This window comes from Coregonus lavaretus (genome assembly GCF_964263955.1).
Source record: "Coregonus lavaretus genome assembly, chromosome: 8".
Lineage (NCBI taxonomy): Eukaryota > Metazoa > Chordata > Actinopteri > Salmoniformes > Salmonidae > Coregonus > Coregonus lavaretus.
This window is the reverse complement of record NC_139995.1, coordinates 35,728,189-35,748,256: the sequence shown is the minus strand read 5'-3', so window position 1 is coordinate 35,748,256 and position 20,068 is coordinate 35,728,189. Positions and strand designations below refer to the sequence as shown.

At 43.3% G+C, this 20,068-nt stretch overlaps 1 protein-coding gene across 1 annotated transcript in view; it reads left to right on the top strand.

Moving 5' to 3' along the window:
• Positions 1–15,424, top strand: part of timeless (timeless circadian clock) — a gene marked incomplete at both ends in the record, with an annotated part of 38,430 nt that extends 23,006 nt beyond the window's left edge. Inside the window, 8 exon segments of the mRNA XM_084167643.1 lie at positions 2,088–2,378; positions 13,635–13,732; positions 13,736–13,753; positions 14,232–14,430; positions 14,433–14,474; positions 14,820–14,865; positions 14,963–15,033; positions 15,273–15,424. Coding sequence (XP_084023769.1) covers positions 2,088–2,378; positions 13,635–13,732; positions 13,736–13,753; positions 14,232–14,430; positions 14,433–14,474; positions 14,820–14,865; positions 14,963–15,033; positions 15,273–15,424 — 917 coding nt within the window.
• Between the last annotated feature and the right edge of the window lie 4,644 nt (positions 15,425–20,068).

The following is a 20,068-nucleotide window of genomic DNA, read 5'->3' as shown; positions in this document are numbered from 1 at the left end:
GTGCTAATGAGATAGAAAGACGAAACAAAAAGCGTTTTAATGCCCCACAGCCTGCTACAACCGTAAGTGTAGTCCAGTTAGAAGATACGCCATCTGCAAAGTGTCCTGTGAAGGAAGCCAAAGCTAAGATACCCGCAGAACTGTTAACAGAGTTAGCTGAACTTAAGACAGGTGTAGCTTCCCTAAAAGGTCTCAGTGCAGAGATTGCTCAGATTAAGGAGACATTACAGCAGCCTATGTTTCAGTCATCGCCTTATGCCCATGCCCCACTTCCAGTTAGGAGGCCAGATAGGGACCCCCAGCCACCTGTTTCCCAGCAGCAGTATTACAGCAACTACAGTCAGCCCCAAGCACCTGACCCTGTGCAGTATCAATATGCACCTAACCTGTATACCAACCGCTCTGCTCAAGCTCCAAGGAGGTGTTTTGTCTGCCAGCAGGCCAGAACAGATGCACGCTGCACACACTGCTTCCGATGTGGGAGTGGAGAACATTTTCAAGCTGGATGTAAAATCCGGGGAGTCAGACCATCCAAAGAGGCCCCTTTAAACGGGGAAGGGTTACCGCTGAGGGACAAGTGTTAACCGTAGCTACCAAAAAGTCCCAGAAATGTGCAAATTGTGCCAGAGAAGATTCATTTGAGAACCTGAAACAATGTTCATCATGTAAAGAGACACTGTACTGTTCCAAAATATGTCAAAACCAACATAAGGAAAAATGCACTCACCTAAAAATTGACTCTACCTGTGAAAAGCTTTCCTGTACAGAAGAAAATGCCCACTCTTTACCATCCCTAGCTCAAGGTTGCCACCCCCATAAGGTCACCTCGCTAGTCGGTAGACAGTGCCTTGTTGAGTGTCACCTCAATCGCCACCACCTCCAAGCCCTATGGGACACAGGCTCTCAGGTATCGGTCATTGATGAACGATGGAAAGCGGAATCTCTCCCAAACGCAAGGCTGAGGGATGTTTCAGAAATTCTGGACTCACCTGATGATCTAAGATTGACGGCAGCAAATGGGACTGAAATGCCGTACCTGGGATGGATTGAAACAACTTTTCGGCTAGCCTCTGAAACTGACCAAACAAAGGAACTGATCATCCCAGTGCTGGTAATGAAAGGCTGTCACCTATCTCATCCCATCATAGGTTTCAATGTTATTGAGCACATCCTGACAATGACCGAAAAGACTAAACGGTACAGTACAGTGAAAAAAGCTTTCCCAAGCCTCAAAAGAAATAAGGTGAGGGCTTTTATACAGGCTGTTAGCGCAGAACAGACAGATGAATACGCAGTGAAAACCAAGAAAGAGAAGGTTGCTGTACCAAAACACAGTAGCATTCAGATTGAGTGCCGTGTAGCTTCCCAGCCTTTCAAAGACGACATGACAATGCTTTTCCAGCCAGACCTGAACCCGCAGTGGCCAGATGAACTTGAGTTCTTTGACACACTAGTCAGAGTTAAGAAAGGTGTTTTTCCAGTTGTCATGCTTGATGTCTCTAACCCCACTGACCATGACATTGCCCTGCTAGGACGCACCATAATCGGTACAGTACAAACCATTATGACTGTGTTACCTGCCCAAGTCTTTGAAAAAGCTGTCACCCCAGCCACAGTGAATCACACCAGTATTCAGACCCCATGTACTGCTACTGAACAGTGGGATCCACCAGTAGGTTTAAGTCACCTAACCGAAGAACAGAGAGAGCTTGTTAGGAAAATGCTTAGAGAAGAGTGTCACTCCTTCTCCAGATCAGACAATGACATTGGCTGCATTGAACGATTGAAAATGACTATTTCTCTAAAGGACTCTGAACCAGTCAAGCGCACATACATGTCAGTGCCCAGGCCACTGTATCAGGAGATGAAGGGTTACCTTCATGACGTCATAGCCCAGGGTTGGGTTAGGAAGTCAAACTCTTCATATTCTTCACCTGTCGTGTGCGTTAGGAAGAAGGACGGGACCCTCCGGTTGTGTATAGATTACAGAGACCTGAACAGAAAGACACATCCCGACCGCCAGCCCATCCCTCGGGTCCAGGACATCATGGACAGTTTAGGTGATAATTCCTGGTTCTCCCTTTTAGATCAGGGAAAAGCATATCACCAAGGGTTCATCTCTGAAGAAAGCAGATCACTGACAGCATTTGTGACCCCATGGGGACTCTATGAGTGGATACGTATGCCATTCGGCCTCATGAACGCTCCTGCAGCTTTTCAGCGTTGTATGGAGGAATGTTTGGAAGGGCTCCGGGACAACATCTGCATTCCTTATCTGGACGACACGCTAGTTTTCAGTAAAACTTTCGACAGCCATGTGAATGATGTGCAAAAGGTTTTGCAGCGTCTCAGAGAGTATGGCATCAAACTCAAGCCAAGTAAGTGTGATCTCTTTAAACCCCAGGTCCGTTATTTGGGCAGAATAGTGTCTGCAGACGGCAGCAAAGTTGACCCAGCCGATTTTGAAGCAGTAAGAGCATTGAAAGAGATCAGACCACAGACTGTGGGCCAGCTCAGAAAAATGCTTGGTTTACTCACTTACTACAGACAGTACATCAAAGACTTTTCTAGGAGGGCCAGCTGTCTGTATGACCTCCTGAAAGCAGATTCAGAGAAAATACCTGACCACCCACGGAAAGCAAAAACAAAGAAAGTAAGTCATGTGGTGCCCTCAAACAAGCCAATCCTGTGGACTGACCAGCATCAACAGGCACTTGAACAGCTGATTGAGTGTCTGCTTCACCCACCAGTCTTAGGTTTCCCTGACTTCACTCAGCCATTTGTTGTACACACTGATGCGTCACACCAAGGCTTGGGAGCAGTTCTTTATCAAGAGCAAAATGGGAAGCTTAGGGTCATTGCTTATGGCTCTCGAACCTTAACAGCAGCTGAGAAGAACTATCACTACCACTCTGGCAAGCTAGAATTTCTAGCTCTAAAATGGGCAATCACTGATAAGTTCCATGATTATTTGTACTATGCTCCGACCTTCACTGTATACAGCGATAACAACCCGCTCAGCTACATTCTGTCTACTGCCAAACTGAACGCAACCACTTCCAGGTGGGTTGCAGAATTGGCTGATTTCCACTTTACAATAAAGTACAGGCCAGGCAGAGAGAACAGTGATGCAGATGCTTTGTCGAGGATGCCACTGGATGTAGAGTCACTGATGAGAGAATGTTCTGAGGAGCTTCCACCAGACACCATTGCCGCCACGATACAAGCAGTAGAGGTACAGAAAGAGCCTTTTGTGCCTTGGTCAATTTCAGCTGCATATATGTCAGTATCAGCTGAAGGTGAGACAACTACAGCAACAATCAGCTCGATCCCAAAAGAGGGGATAAGAGAGGCACAAGAGTCTGATCCGGTCATCCGTCCTGTGCTCGATTTCAAGCTGTCTGGTTCCAAACCGCCAATTAAAGAGCAAAAGGAATTCAGTCCAAAGACAAAATGCCTATTCAGAGAATGGGACAAATTGACAATCGACAGTGATGGTATTCTTTACAGAATCACTACAGCCCGCAAGCAGTTAGTTCTACCAGAGCAGTACAAAGGTAAAGTGATGGAAGAGTTGCACAATAACATGGGACACCAAGGTACTGACCGCACTGTATCACTAGTACGTGACCGCTTCTTCTGGCCTTATATGCAATCTGACATCGAGCACTATGTGACTAAAACTTGTAGCTGTGTCAAGCAGAAAAAGCCAGGCCATGAAACAAGAGCCCCTCTGACAAACATTGTGACAACACAGCCATTTGAACTGGTATGTATAGATTTCCTCCATCTCGACAGATGCAAAGGGAGATATGAGTACATCCTCGTGATTGTTGATCATTTTACACGTTTCACTCAAGCCTACGCCACCACATCAAAGTCAGGAAAAACTGCTGCAAATCTCATCTTCAATGACTTTGCCCTGAAGTTTGGGTTCCCCTCCCGCATCCACCATGACCAAGGGGGAGAATTCGAAAATCAGTTGTTCCATCAGTTAAAGAAACGAAGTAGGATTTGTGTTCTATGTTCTGTGTTGGTTTGGGAGTTTTGTTAAGTGTTACTGTTTGTCTGTGTTGGAAATAATGGAGGGACAGCTGGTCTGTCTACTTTATGTTGTTTAGCTTGGAGAGAGCTGCTTGGGAGCTCTTCTCACTCTGAAATCGCATTGGTGAATGAACTACGCATGCGTGGGATTTTATGAGTTTAGAGTTACGTAGAGCAAATATGCCACTCCCCTGCCTGCACTTGTGACAGGTTAAAGGACATATTCATAGCCTGTTATACACTAAAAAGTATTAGTAAGTTCATGGTATGTAAGGATCTTAAAATATCTAAGGTTAAAAAGATCATGCATCCAGTACTAGTTCATAGAGATTGATAAAATTCATAATTGTGTTAAAATCCGTCAAGTGTACAAAGGGTAAATATTGTAAGAGGAATGTGTAAACGTTATATTGACTACTTTATTTTGTGGTGCCTAATTTAAGGGTAAAAGTGTTAATCTGTGATCTACTAAATGCTCTTAATCTATGAGCCTGAGATCGATTGCTCTGGTCTCCACCCAACTTCCTGGGGAAATCGCGGTCTTTTTTCCTCATTATACTAAAGTTTTCAGTGAGGAAACATAACTGCATCACTTTCGTGATTATTTCTCCCCTTTTTCAGGTACGTTATTGATATAAAACGAGTTAATTTGAATGTAATAACTTGCTAACATGTCAAGAGAGTTTAAGGTATGTGTTAGTAACATCTTGAGTAAGTTAGAGTTAAGTTGAAGAGAGTTATTAGGTGCGTGTGTGAGTGAAACCTGCTTGGTTGCAGCGAAGAATAGCTTCGTACTGAGAGTAGCTGCCATTTTATGCTAATTGTGAATGAGCATGTGCGCTGTTAATAATATATTTGGGGTTATTTGTATAATGTGTTTCGAATACTTTGTTGACATGGTTGATAAATGTAGTTATGGGTTACTGAGCTAAAGCTACTTTGTGTTTGACAGTTATATTGAAACATTTGTATATGTTTTAGTGAATTACAGTTTATGCTGTTGTGACTTGAATAAGCTTTGTACCCTACAAAACTCTGGTTCCTGTAGATCTGTTGTTCTGTAAAATGTGGTATTTTTGTAAAAGCATTATACTAAAGTTTTCAGTGAGGAAACATAACTGCATCACTTTCGTGATTATTTCTCCCCTTTTTCAGGGGCGTAACACACTGAGCTGCTGTGACATGCAGACAGAGAAGGAGGGGGAGACTTACACACGAATAAAGTATTCTGTTTGTTAAATCGGCTGTTGCTTAACGATGAAACTATTTGATTGAGATCTATTGAATGTATAAATGAGAGATACAGTGGGGGAAAAAAGTATTTAGTCAGCCACCAATTGTGCAAGTTCTCCCACTTAAAAAGATGAGAGAGGCCTGTAATTTTCATCATAGGTACACGTCAACTATGACAGACAAATTGAGAATTTTATTTCCAGAAAATCACATTGTAGGATTTTTAATGAATTTATTTGCAAATTATGGTGGAAAATAAGTATTTGGTCAATTACAAACAAGCAAGATTTCTGGCTCTCACAGACCTGTAACTTCTTCTTTAAGAGGCTCCTCTGTCCTCCACTCGTTACCTGTATTAATGGCACCTGTTTGAACTTGTTATCAGTATAAAAGACACCTGTCCACAACCTCAAACAGTCACACTCCAAACTCCACTATGGCCAAGACCAAAGAGCTGTCAAAGGACACCAGAAACAAAATTGTAGACCTGCACCAGGCTGGGAAGACTGAATCTGCAATAGGTACGCAGCTTGGTTTGAAGAAATCAACTGTGGGAGCAATTATTAGGAAATGGAAGACATACAAGACCACTGATAATCTCCCTCGATCTGGGGCTCCACGCAAGATCTCACCCCGTGGGGTCAAAATGATCACAAGAACGGTGAGCAAAAATCCCAGAACCACACGGGGGGACCTAGTGAATGACCTGCAGAGAGCTGGGACCAAAGTAACAAAGCCTACCATCAGTAACACACTACGCCGCCAGGGACTCAAATCCTGCAGTGCCAGACGTGTCCCCCTGCTTAAGCCAGTACATGTCCAGGCCCGTCTGAAGTTTGCTAGAGTGCATTTGGATGATCCAGAAGAGGATTGGGAGAATGTCATATGGTCAGATGAAACCAAAATAGAACTTTTTGGTAAAAACTCAACTCGTCGTGTTTGGAGGACAAAGAATGCTGAGTTGCATCCAAAGAACACCATACCTACTGTGAAGCATGGGGGTGGAAACATCATGCTTTGGGGCTGTTTTTCTGCAAAGGGACCAGGACGACTGATCCGTGTAAAGGAAAGAATGAATGGGGCCATGTATCGTGAGATTTTGAGTGAAAACCTCCTTCCATCAGCAAGGGCATTGAAGATGAAACGTGGCTGGGTCTTTCAGCATGACAATGATCCCAAACATACCGCCCGGGCAACGAAGGAGTGGCTTCGTAAGAAGCATTTCAAGGTCCTGGAGTGGCCTAGCCAGTCTCCAGATCTCATCCCCATAGAAAATCTTTGGAGGGAGTTGAAAGTCCGTGTTGCCCAGCGACAGCCCCAAAACATCACTGCTCTAGAGGAGATCTGCATGGAGGAATGGGCCAAAATACCAGCAACAGTGTGTGAAAACCTTGTGAAGACTTACAGAAAACGTTTGACTTGTGTCATTGCCAACAAAGGGTATATAACAAAGTATTGAGAAACTTTTGTTATTGACCAAATACTTATTTTCCACCATAATTTGCAAATAAATTCATTAAAAATCCTACAATGTGATTTTCTGGATTCTTTTTCCTCATTTTGTCTGTCATAGTTGACGTGTACCTATGATGAAAATTACAGGCCTCTCATCTTTTTAAGTGGGAGAACTTGCACAATTGGTGGCTGACTAAATACTTTTTTCCCCCACTGTAATTGTGGACATGTTGGTGACTTTGCTCTGAAATTGCTCCAGAGGGAATTTCAGAGGAAGATACAGGGGCCAGTCAAAGATCATCTGGAGGACCGGTGAACCCTTATAGGGGCCTGGAGCAAGGATTCTAGGGGTGCCCAGAAGATCCGAAAGGGGGGTGTCAGCTGGTAGCATCAGGACCGGAAAAAGATCCAACAATTGAGGTGAAAATAAACAACCGACCATTGGAGGTGATGGCGGATAGCGGAGCTGCTTTTATCTGTGTTCGGCCTGAAGATGTTACACATCTCACTATGTCCAATCAACTAATTAGGACAGTTGGATTTGAGGGTGTGAAACAGCTGATTCCTCTTACGGAACCAATTGAGCCCATATTGGTATCAGAACATACACCTATTGCATTGTTGGGAAGAGATGCATTGTGTAAGTTGAACTGTACAATAACATGTACACCAGACGGCTGTCTGGTAGAAGTGCCAAAGGAAAAGGTTTACCAATTGTTGATGATGACAGAGATGGATTCTTCTTCAGTATTCTGGATTGGAAATCTCAGTGAAGATTTTTTGAAGCAGGCTAAGATATGGGAGAAATTCATTGTGGCAAATATGCCAGATGCGAGGCTTCCGGAATATCCATTTCATTGTACGCTCAAGTATTTCAAGAATGCTGCCCAATCGAACTCAGAGGAATGGTTGAGTCATCAACCAAAGAAAGTTCAACTCAGCTCATGTTGCATAATTTTAGGACCACAAGGAGCAGATAGATAAACACAGACGATTATCTGGATAAAGAATTTGAGATTGAGAAGAGTGTGCCACATGTGACCTTGTTGGTTTCTGAAGGCTATGAGCAGAAGCAAATAGGAGAAATTATGACAGAAGCAGAGAAAGCTGTTTTTGTACCGATGAAAGAGAATTTGGGGGATTTGGAGGAGTGAAGATCAGCGATTTCTCAAAATAATGATTTTGGCTCAAGGACAAGGAGAGCCATAAGCTGTACGGATGACACATTAATCTATTTGCAGTGTGAAGATGGATTCAGACCCTATGAAAGAGGAGATGTTGCAACAAGTTCCAGAATGTTTGTGGTCTCAACACAGTACCGATATTGGACTTGTGAAATCAGCCCAATTGAGGTGAAAGTTGAACTTCGACCAGGAGCCAGACCTCCTTGGAAGAATCAGTATCCATTGAAAGATGAAGCAATCCAAGGGATTGAACCACAAATTGAAGGACTTTCGAAAGCAGGTGTTTTTAAAAAAATCCTCAGAGTAACAATCCTTTGTTGTTTTTGGAGAAACCATGAGGGGTTGATAGTAGCGCCTCTAGACCTATTAGGTCTGATGATTCAGGAAGCACATGGGTTAGCTAATGTTGCAAGGGGGGAGGTTAGGAGAAAGATCACAAAGGAGTATGGTTTTTGGGCACCATATTTGCTTGAACAGGTTGACTATGTCATAGGCAGGTGCACAATCTGTCTGAAAAATAATGTTCGCAGGGGTGTGACTGTTATTCTTGGTTACATTCCTACACCAAGAGGTGCATAGGATTTCCAACTAAGCTAAAATATGCTCAATCGGTTGCCAAGTTCTTGTGTAAAGAAGTCATAAGCAGGTGGGGACTACCCGATCGAATATCCTCAGATAATGGGAAGGAATTTGTGGATAAATCAGTGAAATTGATGTTGCAAAAATTGGGAATTAAGCAACGTCTTGGAGCAGTTTATCACCCACAAAGTCAAGGGATTTGTGAAAAAAATGAACGGTGTCTTGAAAAATCACATTGTCAAAATTTGTCAGCATACGGGTCTAAACTGGATAGTGGCGCTTCCTTTAGCATTAATGGTGTGTCGCTCAAGTGAGTTGCGTGATCTACGTATGACACCCCATGAACTGGTAACAGGAAGAAGGATGCCTGCGCCTTGTTTGCGAACAAGCGGAAAGGGTCCAAGCTTGGCTCTTTTGGAAGATTAAATGAGAGCGTACGTTACATATATGGCCAATTTTCATAAAAAGTTGTCCACATATGTTTCTGACAGGCAAAGAAAAGAAGAGGTGCAGGAGAAGCTTGATGAGCAAAAAAGGAGTACAGTGCAACCTGGGGACAAGGTGTTCGTGAAGGTATTTAGAAGGAAGTGGTATAACGAACGTCGTGAAGGACCATTTGAAGTTGTTCGTAGTACTGGAACAGCTGTCCAGGTTAAAGGGTCTCCAACGTGGTATCATTTGTCACATTGTGTTAAAGCGCCTGGAGAAGAGGTGCCACGCGCAGAGACAGGATGTTGAAGGCTCAAGAGAGCAGGATGAAGATAGGGGAGAACAGGCAGAAGGAGGGATGCATGACAATATCCAGAGTAAAAACCCAGAAGGAGAGATTGTCCATGTTGTGGACAACGTTGATGATAATGTTTACACTTCTGATGATGCCAGAGATGACTCTGCAATGGATGAAAAGGAAAGGAGATTTGGGGACATTGATTTTCAATAAATCCCAGAAACAACAGGGAATATTTCAGTGGAATGTGAAGCAGCAGAGATCACCAAGGGCAACTCTGTTACAGGAGAAGCTGGTGATTCGGTTAGACAAAGTAGGCCTAGACCAGTTAGGAGAAAAGTCAGACCAAAACGTTACGAAAACTAGAGTTGAAGTAACTCTAGGAAAGTCAGCTCAGCTTCCATGTCAGTGCACGAGGGAGAACAGTGGTGAAGGGAAATGTAGAGTTCAGTGGGAAGATAGCTATGGCAGGAGTTTAGATCTGTTAGGAGCAGTTGCTTTGAGAAAGTATGCGTTGCTGAATGATAAGAGAAGACTGAAGATTGAGGGTGATTGCAGTCTCTATGTGTACAATTCCCAGCAGGAGGATCAAGGTGATTATAAATGTATTTTTTATAATCCACAGTTTGAAACTGAGGGATTAGAGTTGGGACTGAGAGTTAATGTAGTGAGACTAGTGGTGATAGATGGAAATACAAATACAAGTAAAGAGCTCCAAGCTGTAGGGAAAATAGATGAATCAACAACAATGACATCAACACTTCAGCCTAATACAACAACAGTGAGAAGCAATTCAACTCTTTCAACATTGACAGATATTAAAGCTATAAATGTATCACATTTGATTACAATGGAGCCTCAGAAAATCGCTCCAACACCAATTTTAGAAGAAAATACTGTCATTAGGGTTAGGATGGGTGGTACAGCTCATCTTCCTTGTAGATGTGAGAGACGGAGTGGGGGTGGTGAAATTCCTCCAACGTGGAGAGATAATTATGGAGAAGAAGTGTTGTTATCAGGACCAGAAGTAGAAGCTGTTTCATCTAGTCAACGGAAGTATATTTTGTACAACGATATGAAGTGGAAGAGGGTTATGAGTGATTGCTCACTTATTTTGCGTAATGTTAAATGGGAAGATCAGGGAGAATATATGTGTACTTATTTAGAGCCAGCGTTAAAATTTGTTCCGGTTAAGAATTATTGGTTACAAGGCTATGTAATTTGTAAGGTGACACTTATGATGGAAGATTTAAAGTCTGCTGAAGTTTTCACAGTCACCAAAGGAGTTCAGGAGCAGTATATTATAGTAGCCACTCCAACAGTAAATAATACACAGAGGACATCTGTCACTTTCCTACTGGAAATAATTAAGAGTGTTAATACATCAACTAAAGCAACTATTTTAACAGTAACTTTGAAAGAGATTAATGTTACGACGGCAATAACACATTTCGGAAATGTGACACAGACACCAACAACAACTTTTCTGAAACTAAAGGATGTAGTAAGAGTGACTCAGAAGTTTATGATATGGATGGAGAGTGCTGTGAATGGTAGTAAGGATAGTTTTGAAATAGGAGAGCAGATGGTAGTAGAGAATTATGTAGATTCATCTGAAATAGTGCAGAATACTATCCTGGAGGTAAAGGATGAGTTTTTTAATTTTGATGGAAGACCAGAAGATATATCTGATCAATACCGCTCGTTAGGGAAGAGAGAAACTAAATGGAAGGCATATGGATTTGATTCTTCTGTTTTGCAAATTAAAGATGGATGGGCAGGTAGGAATCTATGGTTCCAGCAGTTAACTCATTCTGTAAGATCAGTGAGGAATCTTGAGGGTCCATGTCTGTTGAGAATTCCAGCACCAGGCACATGGGGTTCAATCTTAGAGACGGTGGCTCAACCTCTATCAAGTACGTGTCAATCTTATGCTTTATAATGTCTGTTGTATCAGCAACAATCATTAACAGATATAATAATGTCGTTGTCGAAGCATTTGTTTAGGCCTAGGTTTAAGTGTTCTTGGTTAAATGAATTACCCTATGTGAATTTGTTAGATCGGAAGGAAAATCAGTTAACAGCTATTCCTGAAGCATTGAAGGTGAAACCCGTGAGGGTTAAAAGCTGTTTTTGTTCAAATAAAACATATGATGGACCGGGTATGTTTATGGGAATATCAGATTGTGATGATTATATGATGACTTTGGGTAAGCATGAACGTAAGGTTAGTAATGAGAAATATAATGTAACTTTTTATGTTCCATTTAGTAAGAAGAGCAGGACTTTGATGGTGAAAGATCAGCTTTTGCCTGGCAATGTGACTATTGGTAATTTTAGAGATATTTGGTGGGTTTGTGGTGATAAAGCATATATATTCTTACCATATGGATGGAAAGGATGTTGTTACATGTCGACGTTGAAGCTTCCATATGGTTTTTACCATTCAAAGAGGGGAAGCACCGGATACAGATAAATCTGATTCTAGGTCTGGAAATAGGGTGAAAAGGAAAATGGCGCAATTTTCTAGTCTAGAATCCTACCATTGGAGGATAAGTCTAGGAGAGAAGTGGGGACTTAGACTTTTTCCATGGTATGGTGTAACATTTTTGGCAGATCACATTGATAATATTACCTATACTTTGCAGGGTTTTGCAAATGAAACGATAAGAGGGTTTAACCTTCTGTCAAATACTCAAAGAAGTCACAGACTGACGCTGTTGAAACATGACATGGCTCTTGACTATATTTTAGCAAAACAAGGTGGCTTATGTTTGGCTATGAACTTGACGGGGGATGATTGTTATACTTTGATCCCTAATAGTTCCGATAATATCACTAGTGTTATAGATGCATTGAAGAATATAAGGGATGCGTTTGGTAGATCTGCAGGAGCTGGATGGTCAGCAAAGGCTTGGTTGCAAGATCAGTTAGGCCCAGTGGGAGCAGTGATAGTTCAGATTTTAGTGGCCGCTCTTATAGCGCTGTGTGTGATGTTTTGCTTTTGTACTATGTTATTGACTTTTGCGAAGGCTATGATATTGAGATGGGTTGGAGTTGTGATGCCTGGAGACAACACTCAGATGCCGTTGTTAACTGTTACTGATCTAGATGGAGATAAACAAGTGGGACTGGATGGAGTATTGATGGATAGATATCCATTTTGAATATCCGATCATTTTTCACGTCTTTACATATTATTGTGATATTTAGTATTTTCTTATGAATCAAAGGGGGGAAATGGAATGTGATTCATTTTATATATCATTTTTATATTATTGTTGATATTGATGTTTTAATTTGCATGTGTTGTTTTGCAAAATATACTGGTTGGTGTTTTCTTTTCTTCCAGAAGCATATGGGGGAATGTGGTAGAGGGGATTCAAATACTCAAACATGGACAATATGAATGGACTGGAGGAAGTGGAACAAGGAAGGTGTGGAAATGTTCAGATTCCATCATCGACGTTGCATTGAAAGTCGAAACTGCTGAGGAGATGCAGTGTAGTGGACTACATTCCAGTGTCTGCAATGATATATAGACATATTTGCATGTGTAATACATAATTTGTCATATTCTTTCTGTATTAATTTTTTAAGAATGATATTTTCTGTTGTTGGGTACATGTGGGGACCTCAGATGTTTTTGTTTATTTCGTGGATGCTTAGGGATATTGGGTCTAGGCAGGGACAGAGAGAATCCACAGGAGGGTCCGATGGGTCGACCAGCCTGAATGTGGACATTTTTGATTGTATTTTGTTTTCTGAGGCTTTCATGTGTATTCAATTGCATCTTAGTTTAAAATGCATTGATAAAGATTTATGAATTGATCTGGAGTACTTAGGTGGTCGCTTGGGGCAGAGGGGCCGTGAGAGAATTTTACTGTCTTGATTGATTGATGGATATTTGGAAAGAAAGCTGCCAGACAGGTTTTTCGCTCTCACACTCCATAAAGATTTGTTCATATTTCATAGAAATGTATTTACACTCCATAGAAAAATGTGTTTACTCTCCATACATTTTTGTCATAATCCTATTCTTTTCGTTTTCGAGACATAATTAGTCTCGAAGGGGGGAAATATGTAGTGTCTAAACAGTTTATGACTTTGCTGACGTTTGCAAATGGTGTGTTAGAGGAAGTTGACTCAGCTTGCGGAAGCATCTGGAAACTACAGTAGTCCCCTGTAGCTCAGTTGGTAGAGCATGGCGCTTGCAACGCCAGGGTTGTGGGTTTGTTTCCCACGGGGGGCCAGTATGAAAATGTATGCATTCACTAACTGTAAGTCGCTCTGGATAAGAGCGTCTGCTAAATTACTAAAATGTAAATCATTGTGAATTGCTGCATCTTTGAAGCGTGGTTGAGGACATTTGTGATTTATTGTGGCAATTAATGTTCCGTTTTTGTCATCAGGCTTGTTTCAGCCCGTACGGCTTGTCCCTCTGACGGAGGAGAATGTGGACGCAATGGAGAAAAGGAGCTTCCAGAGGTTACTACGGAAAATAGGGGTCTGAGCACCAGCTGATGAGCAGGTGGGATTTAGGCGGCAACTCCGTTACTTATATAAAAATAAAAATATGTATATTTAATTTTTTTGTCTTACCCACATTAAATGACAGGACTTAGCCCCAAAACATATTTACTTACTTAAAGATGGAATCCGCAGTAGGGGAAACTGCCACTGTCGGCACCATGAACATTATGGTTTTGGTTTTGTTGACGAAGTGGAGGTGAGGAGCGTCGCGCAACGCGCCCAAATAAATTGCAGTACATATTTTGCTGTTCAGTGAAGGGAGAGAAAAAACAGCGTTGTTTGCAGTAACTTTGTTGTATTATCACAAAAGGACGTGGCAGTTTCACAATTAAGGATTCCAACTTTAAGGCAAGATGCGGCTTAAATGAGGCAGTCAACTTTTAAAATGTTGCATTTATGAAAGGCATTGAAGTGATGTCTGTGTTTTTCAGCACTTAGACTACTGTATATGTAATGTGTGTCTGATGATCGATTAGGAGTCATTCTGGAGGATCCCAGCCAAGATTAAACTGTCCCAGCTAAGGGGAGCGGCGTCGGCCCTGAGCCCCAGTGAGGAGGCCGCGGCAGGGGGAGAGGGGTCGGAGCGGCCAGCCCCAGGGAGCCCCATCCAGGAGCAGCCACAGTGGGAGGCAGCCTCCCACGAGCAGAGAGCCCAGGCCCTCCGAGCCCTGCTGCTGGCCGCAAGAGGAAACATCCCTCTGCCTCAGCAGAACACACAGGTCAGCAGATTAAAGACATTGGATGTGTCTGAAATGGCACCCTATTCACTATATAGTGCACTACTTTTGACCAGAACCCTATGGGTCATGTTCAAAAGTAGTGCACTAGTGAATAGCCATCATCTCATACTCCGTTGATAACTCTTGTAACTCTGAATTGTGGAGATCTCATAGAATTGATCCAAGGTTGTTGTTTAGTTAACCGTAACTTTATTAGGGGAGGTAATATTTCCATCAAACTCTTTACCAATGGATGGCTACCAAAAATTGGAACATGATTAACTACTGTATATTCGCAAACATCCAGTTATATCTGACAAGCCATTTCTGTCTCTTTCTCTTCAGATTTCACGCCTGTTGAGGATATAGATTCAGACACTGCACCTCAGAGGTGAGTTCTCCATTCTGTACACGGTGTGTCTCTTATGCAATAGCATAGCTCTGCCTGTTCTTTTCTGACTGTTTTCTCCTCTCCTTTACCATCACAGATCTTCAGAGAAGAAGAAGACTTCCACCAAGAGAAGCAGAGTGCTGTTGTTGGACAGCGATGAGGATGGAGGTACTGTGCTTTAACCTAATCATAATCTAGTCATGTTAGTTTTACCCTCAAACTAGAAATGATAGCCTGGGTGCCAATCTGTTTAGCCAACTCCTTTGTCATTGTCTGTCTTGCCAAACAAAGGCAATGACAGGCGTTTGTTAAAGAAGAAACGGACTGGCATCCAGGCTACAAAATGATTAGTATGACATTTAAACATGGAGCTGTTTTGCTAACACTGCTGTCTCCTCTCCTGACAGAGGACTCCTTCACTATGGACCTAGGGGCTGACAGGGACGCGGACTCAGACAGGGAGGCAGTCACTCCGACAGACTCAGACAGTCACTCCGTCCCTGCCAAGCGCAGACGACAGAGGGTCCTGATTGACGATGATGAGGAAGATGATGATTAGAGGAGAAGTCTTCAGTTGGATTTATTTCATTTATATACAGCTTTTCCACTTAGGTGCTCAGTGTTTTACGTAGAAAGGGGGAAACTCACCTCGTCCACCACCAATGTGAGGCATCCAGTTGGACCCAATAGGATTGAAGCATCATCTTACACTATGCCTCTACAGGGCTGTGTGGGGACTGAGGATGGGGAAACCTGGACCTTCACTTAACAAATATTTCTGAGGTGGTAAACAAGTCTTCTCAGAGAAAATCCAAAGACCAGAGAGAGCGAGGGCTCCAGGTTTATTGGAAACATATTGCATTTGATGGGTTTGTCATTATATTCTTCAGTCTTTCTCTTCAGTATTCAATGTTCTGTAGGTATTTCAAAGGTCCAGCCAATACAGGGATTGTACTGTCAATGCCCAGGTTTTAGAATAAAAAAACGAGGTGTTTCTTACCATGGATTTGTCCCAAATGGCACCCTATTCCCTTTATACTGTACTACTTTGGATCAGGGTCCATAGGGTAGAGAGTGCCATTTGGGAGGCAGACTATATTAACTCAAGATTGTAATCAGCAGACTACTGGTTAACTTTTATCACAGTTGGGGTAATAATATATCCGCTGTTTTCAGAATGTTGTTTCATATGTTGCGGATACAGTTCAGGGTAAATCCTGCGCATGTTGATTAATAAAATAAATAAGTAATTACAAGTTTTGCATCTGTGGAGTACACTCATCCACTCATGCTGACTTCACACACCAGCACTGTGCCCTTTTCACCACTAGGGGGCACGTGACATTGTAGAGTAGATTATCTGTCAACCACAAACTCAATTTCCTGGTGGATTTGTTCAGGGGCCAAGCAGAAAATGTTTAAGCACATGAAAGAACCAATGTTAAAAGTATACCTCTATTCAAGAGAAGCATTCATGCCTTTTTCTTAATCCTTAAACATTTCAAGATCCTTAAGCTTTACAACATACTATTAGTTTTTTCCTCATTTATACCAGCATGTCACGTGTGCAACTGGACGTGAAAACTCTAGATCACCTTTACTCCACACACTGAAATGCATACAAAGCTCTACGCCCTCCATTTGGCAAATCTGACCATAACACTATCTTTCTATTTCATTTATATACATTTATACATTTTCTACATTTAGCAGACGCTCTTATCCAGAGCGACTAGGGTTAAGTGCCTTGCTCAAGGGAACATCAACAGATTTTTCACCTAGTCAGCTTGGGGATTCAAACCAGCATCCTTTCAGTTACTGGCCCAACGCTCTTAACCACTAGGCTACCTGCCCCTTACAAGCAAAAACTCAAACAGGAAGTACCAGTGACTCGCTCAATACGGAAGTGGTCCGATGGAGCGGATGCTAAGCTACAGGACTGTTTCGCTAGCGCAGATTGGAATATGTTCCGGAGTTCATCCGATGGCATTGAGGAGTTTACCACATCAGTCACTGGCTTCATTAACAAGTGCATCGATGACTTCGTCCCCACAGTGACCGTACGTACATATCCCAACCATAAACCATGGATTACGGGTAACATCCGCACTGAGCTAAAGGCTACAGCAGCCGCTTCCAAGTAGCGGGACACTAATCCGGACACTTATAATAAATCCAGCTACGCCCTCTGCAGAACCATCAAACAGGAAAAGCATCAAAACAGGACTAAAATCGAATCCTACTACACCAGCTCTGACACTCGTCGGCTGTGGCAGGGCTTGCAAACTATCACTGGTAACAAATGGAAACTCAGCCGCGAGCTGCCCAGTGACCCGAGCCTACCAGACGAGCGAAATGCCTTCAATGCTTGCTTCGAGGCAAGCAACACTGAACCCTGCATGAGATTACCAACTGTTCCGGAAGACTGTGTGATCATGCTCTCTGTAGCCGATGTAAGTAACATTCACAAGGCCGCAGGGTCAGACGGATTACCAGGACGCGTTCTCAGAACATGCGCTGGAAAGTGTCTTCACTGACATTTTCAACCTCTCCCTGACCCAGTCTGTAATACCTATGTTTAGCCATGAAATGCTTTGAAAGTCTGGTCATGGCTCACATCAACATCATCATCCCAGAGACCCTGGACCCACTTCAATTCGCGTACCGCCCCAACAGATCCACAGATGATGCAATCTCTATTGCACTCCACACTGCCCTTTCCCACCTGGACAAGAGGTACACCTATGTGAGAATGCTGTTAATTGACTACAGCTCAGCGTTCAACACCATAGTGCCCTCCAAGCTCATTACTAAGCTAAGGACCTTGGGACTGAACACCTACCTCTGCAACTGGATCCTGGACTTCCTGATGGGCCGCCCCCAGGTGGTGAAGGTAGGCAACAACACATCCTCAACACGGGGGCCCCTCGGGTGTGTGCTTAGTCCCTTCCTGTTCACCGGCTGTGTGGCCGTTCATGACTCCAACACCATTAAGTTTGCTGATGACACGACGGTGGTAGGCCTGATCACCGACAATGATGAGACAGCCTACAGGGAGGAGGTCAGCGACCTGGCAGTGTGGTGCCAGAACATCAACCTCTCCCTCAACGTCAGCAAGACAAAGGAGCTGATTGTGGACTACAGGAAACAGAGGGCAGAGCACGCCCCCATTCACATCGACAGGTCTGTAGTGGAGCGGGTCGTGAGGTTCAAGTTTCTCGGTGTCCACATCACTAATGATCTATCATGGTCCACACACACACACCAACACAGTCGTGAAGAGGGCACGACAACGCCTCTTCTCCCTCAGGAAACTGAAAAGATTTGGCATGGGCCCTCTGATTCTACAGCTTCACCATTGAGAGCATCTTGACTGGCTGCATCACCGCTTGGTATGGAAATTGCTTGGCGACCGTAAGGTGCTACAGAGGGTAGTGCGTACAGCCCAGTACATCACTGGGGCCGAGCTCCCTGCCATCCATGACCTCTATACCAGGCGGTGTCAGGAAGGCCACAAAAATTGTCAGACTCCAGCATCCCAAGTCATAGACTGTTCTCTCTGCTACCACGTGGCAAGCGGTACCGATGCACCAAGTCTGGAACCAACAGGACCCTGAACAGCTTCTACCCCCAAGCCATAAGACTGCTAAATAGTTAGTCGGTGTAGCCATTTGGTTAACTATTTATCTATCTGCATTGACCCTTTTTGCACTAACTTTTTTTGTCTCATCACATACACTGCTGCTACTCTTTATTAGCTGTCACTTAATTCTTAGTTATGTACATACAGTGCACATTTTGTTACGTTACAGCCTTATTCAAAAATGTATTACATTGAGGGTTTTATTTTTATACACAATACCCCATAATAACAAAGCAAAAACAGGTTTTTAGAAATGTTTGCAAATGTATAAATAAAAACTGACATCACATTTACATAAGTATTCAGACCCTTTACTCAGTACTTTGTTGAAGCACCTTTGGCAGCAAATTACAGCCTCAAGTCTTCTTGGGTATGACGCTACAAGCTTGGCACACCTGTATTTGGAGAGTTTATCCCATTCTTCTCTGCAGATCCTCTCAAGCTCTGTCAGGATGGATGGGGACCGACGCTGCACAGCTATTTTCAGGTCTATCTAGAGATTTTCGATCGGGTGCAAGTCCGGGCTCTGGCTGGGCCACTCAAGGACATTCAGAGTCTTGTCCCAAAGCCACTTCTGCGTTGTCTTGGCTGTGTGCTTTGGGTCGTTGTCCTGTTGGAAGGTGAACCTTGCCCCAGTCTGAGGTCCTGAGCGCTCTGGAGCAGTTTTCATCAATAATAATAATAATAATAATATGCCATTTAGCAGACGCTTTTATCCAAAGCGACTTACAGTCATGCGTGCATACATTTTTGTGTATGGGTGGTCCCGGGGATCGAACCCACTACCTTGGCGTTACAAGCGCCGTGCTCTACCAGCTGAGCTACAGAGGACCACATCATCAAGGATCTATCTGTACTTCCTGACTAGTCTCCCAGTCCCTGCTGCTGAAAAACATCCTCACCGTATGATGCTGCCACCACCATGCTTCACTGTAGGGATGGTGCAAGTTTCCTCGAGATGTGACGCTTGGCATTCAGGATAAAGAGTTCAATCTTGGTTTCATCAGACCAGAGAATCTTGTTTCTCATGGTCTGAGAGTCCTTTAGGTGCCTTTTGGCAAACTCCAAGCGGGCTGTTGTGCCTTTTACTGAAGAGTGGCTTCCGTCTGGCCACTCTTCCATAAAGGCCTTATTGGTGAAATGCTGCAGAGATGGTTCTCCTTCTGGAAGGTTCTCCACATCTCCATAACTCTGGAGCTCTGTTCGTGACCATTGGGTTCTTGGTCACCTCCCTGACCAAGGCCCTTCTCCCTCAATTGCTCAGTTTGGCCAGGCGGCCAGCTCTAGGAAGATTTTGGTGGTTCCAAACTTCTTCCATTTAAGAATGATGGAGGCCACTGTGTTCTTCGGGACCTTCAATGCTGCAGATATTTTTTGGTACCCTTCCCCAGATCTGTGCCTCGACACAATCCTGTCTTGGAGCTCTACGGACAATTCCTTCGACCTCATGGCTTGATTTTTGGTCTGACTTGCACTGTCAACTGTGGGACCTTCTATAGACAGCTGTGTGCCTTGGACTCCAATCAAGTTGTAGAAACATCTCAAGGATGATCATTGGAA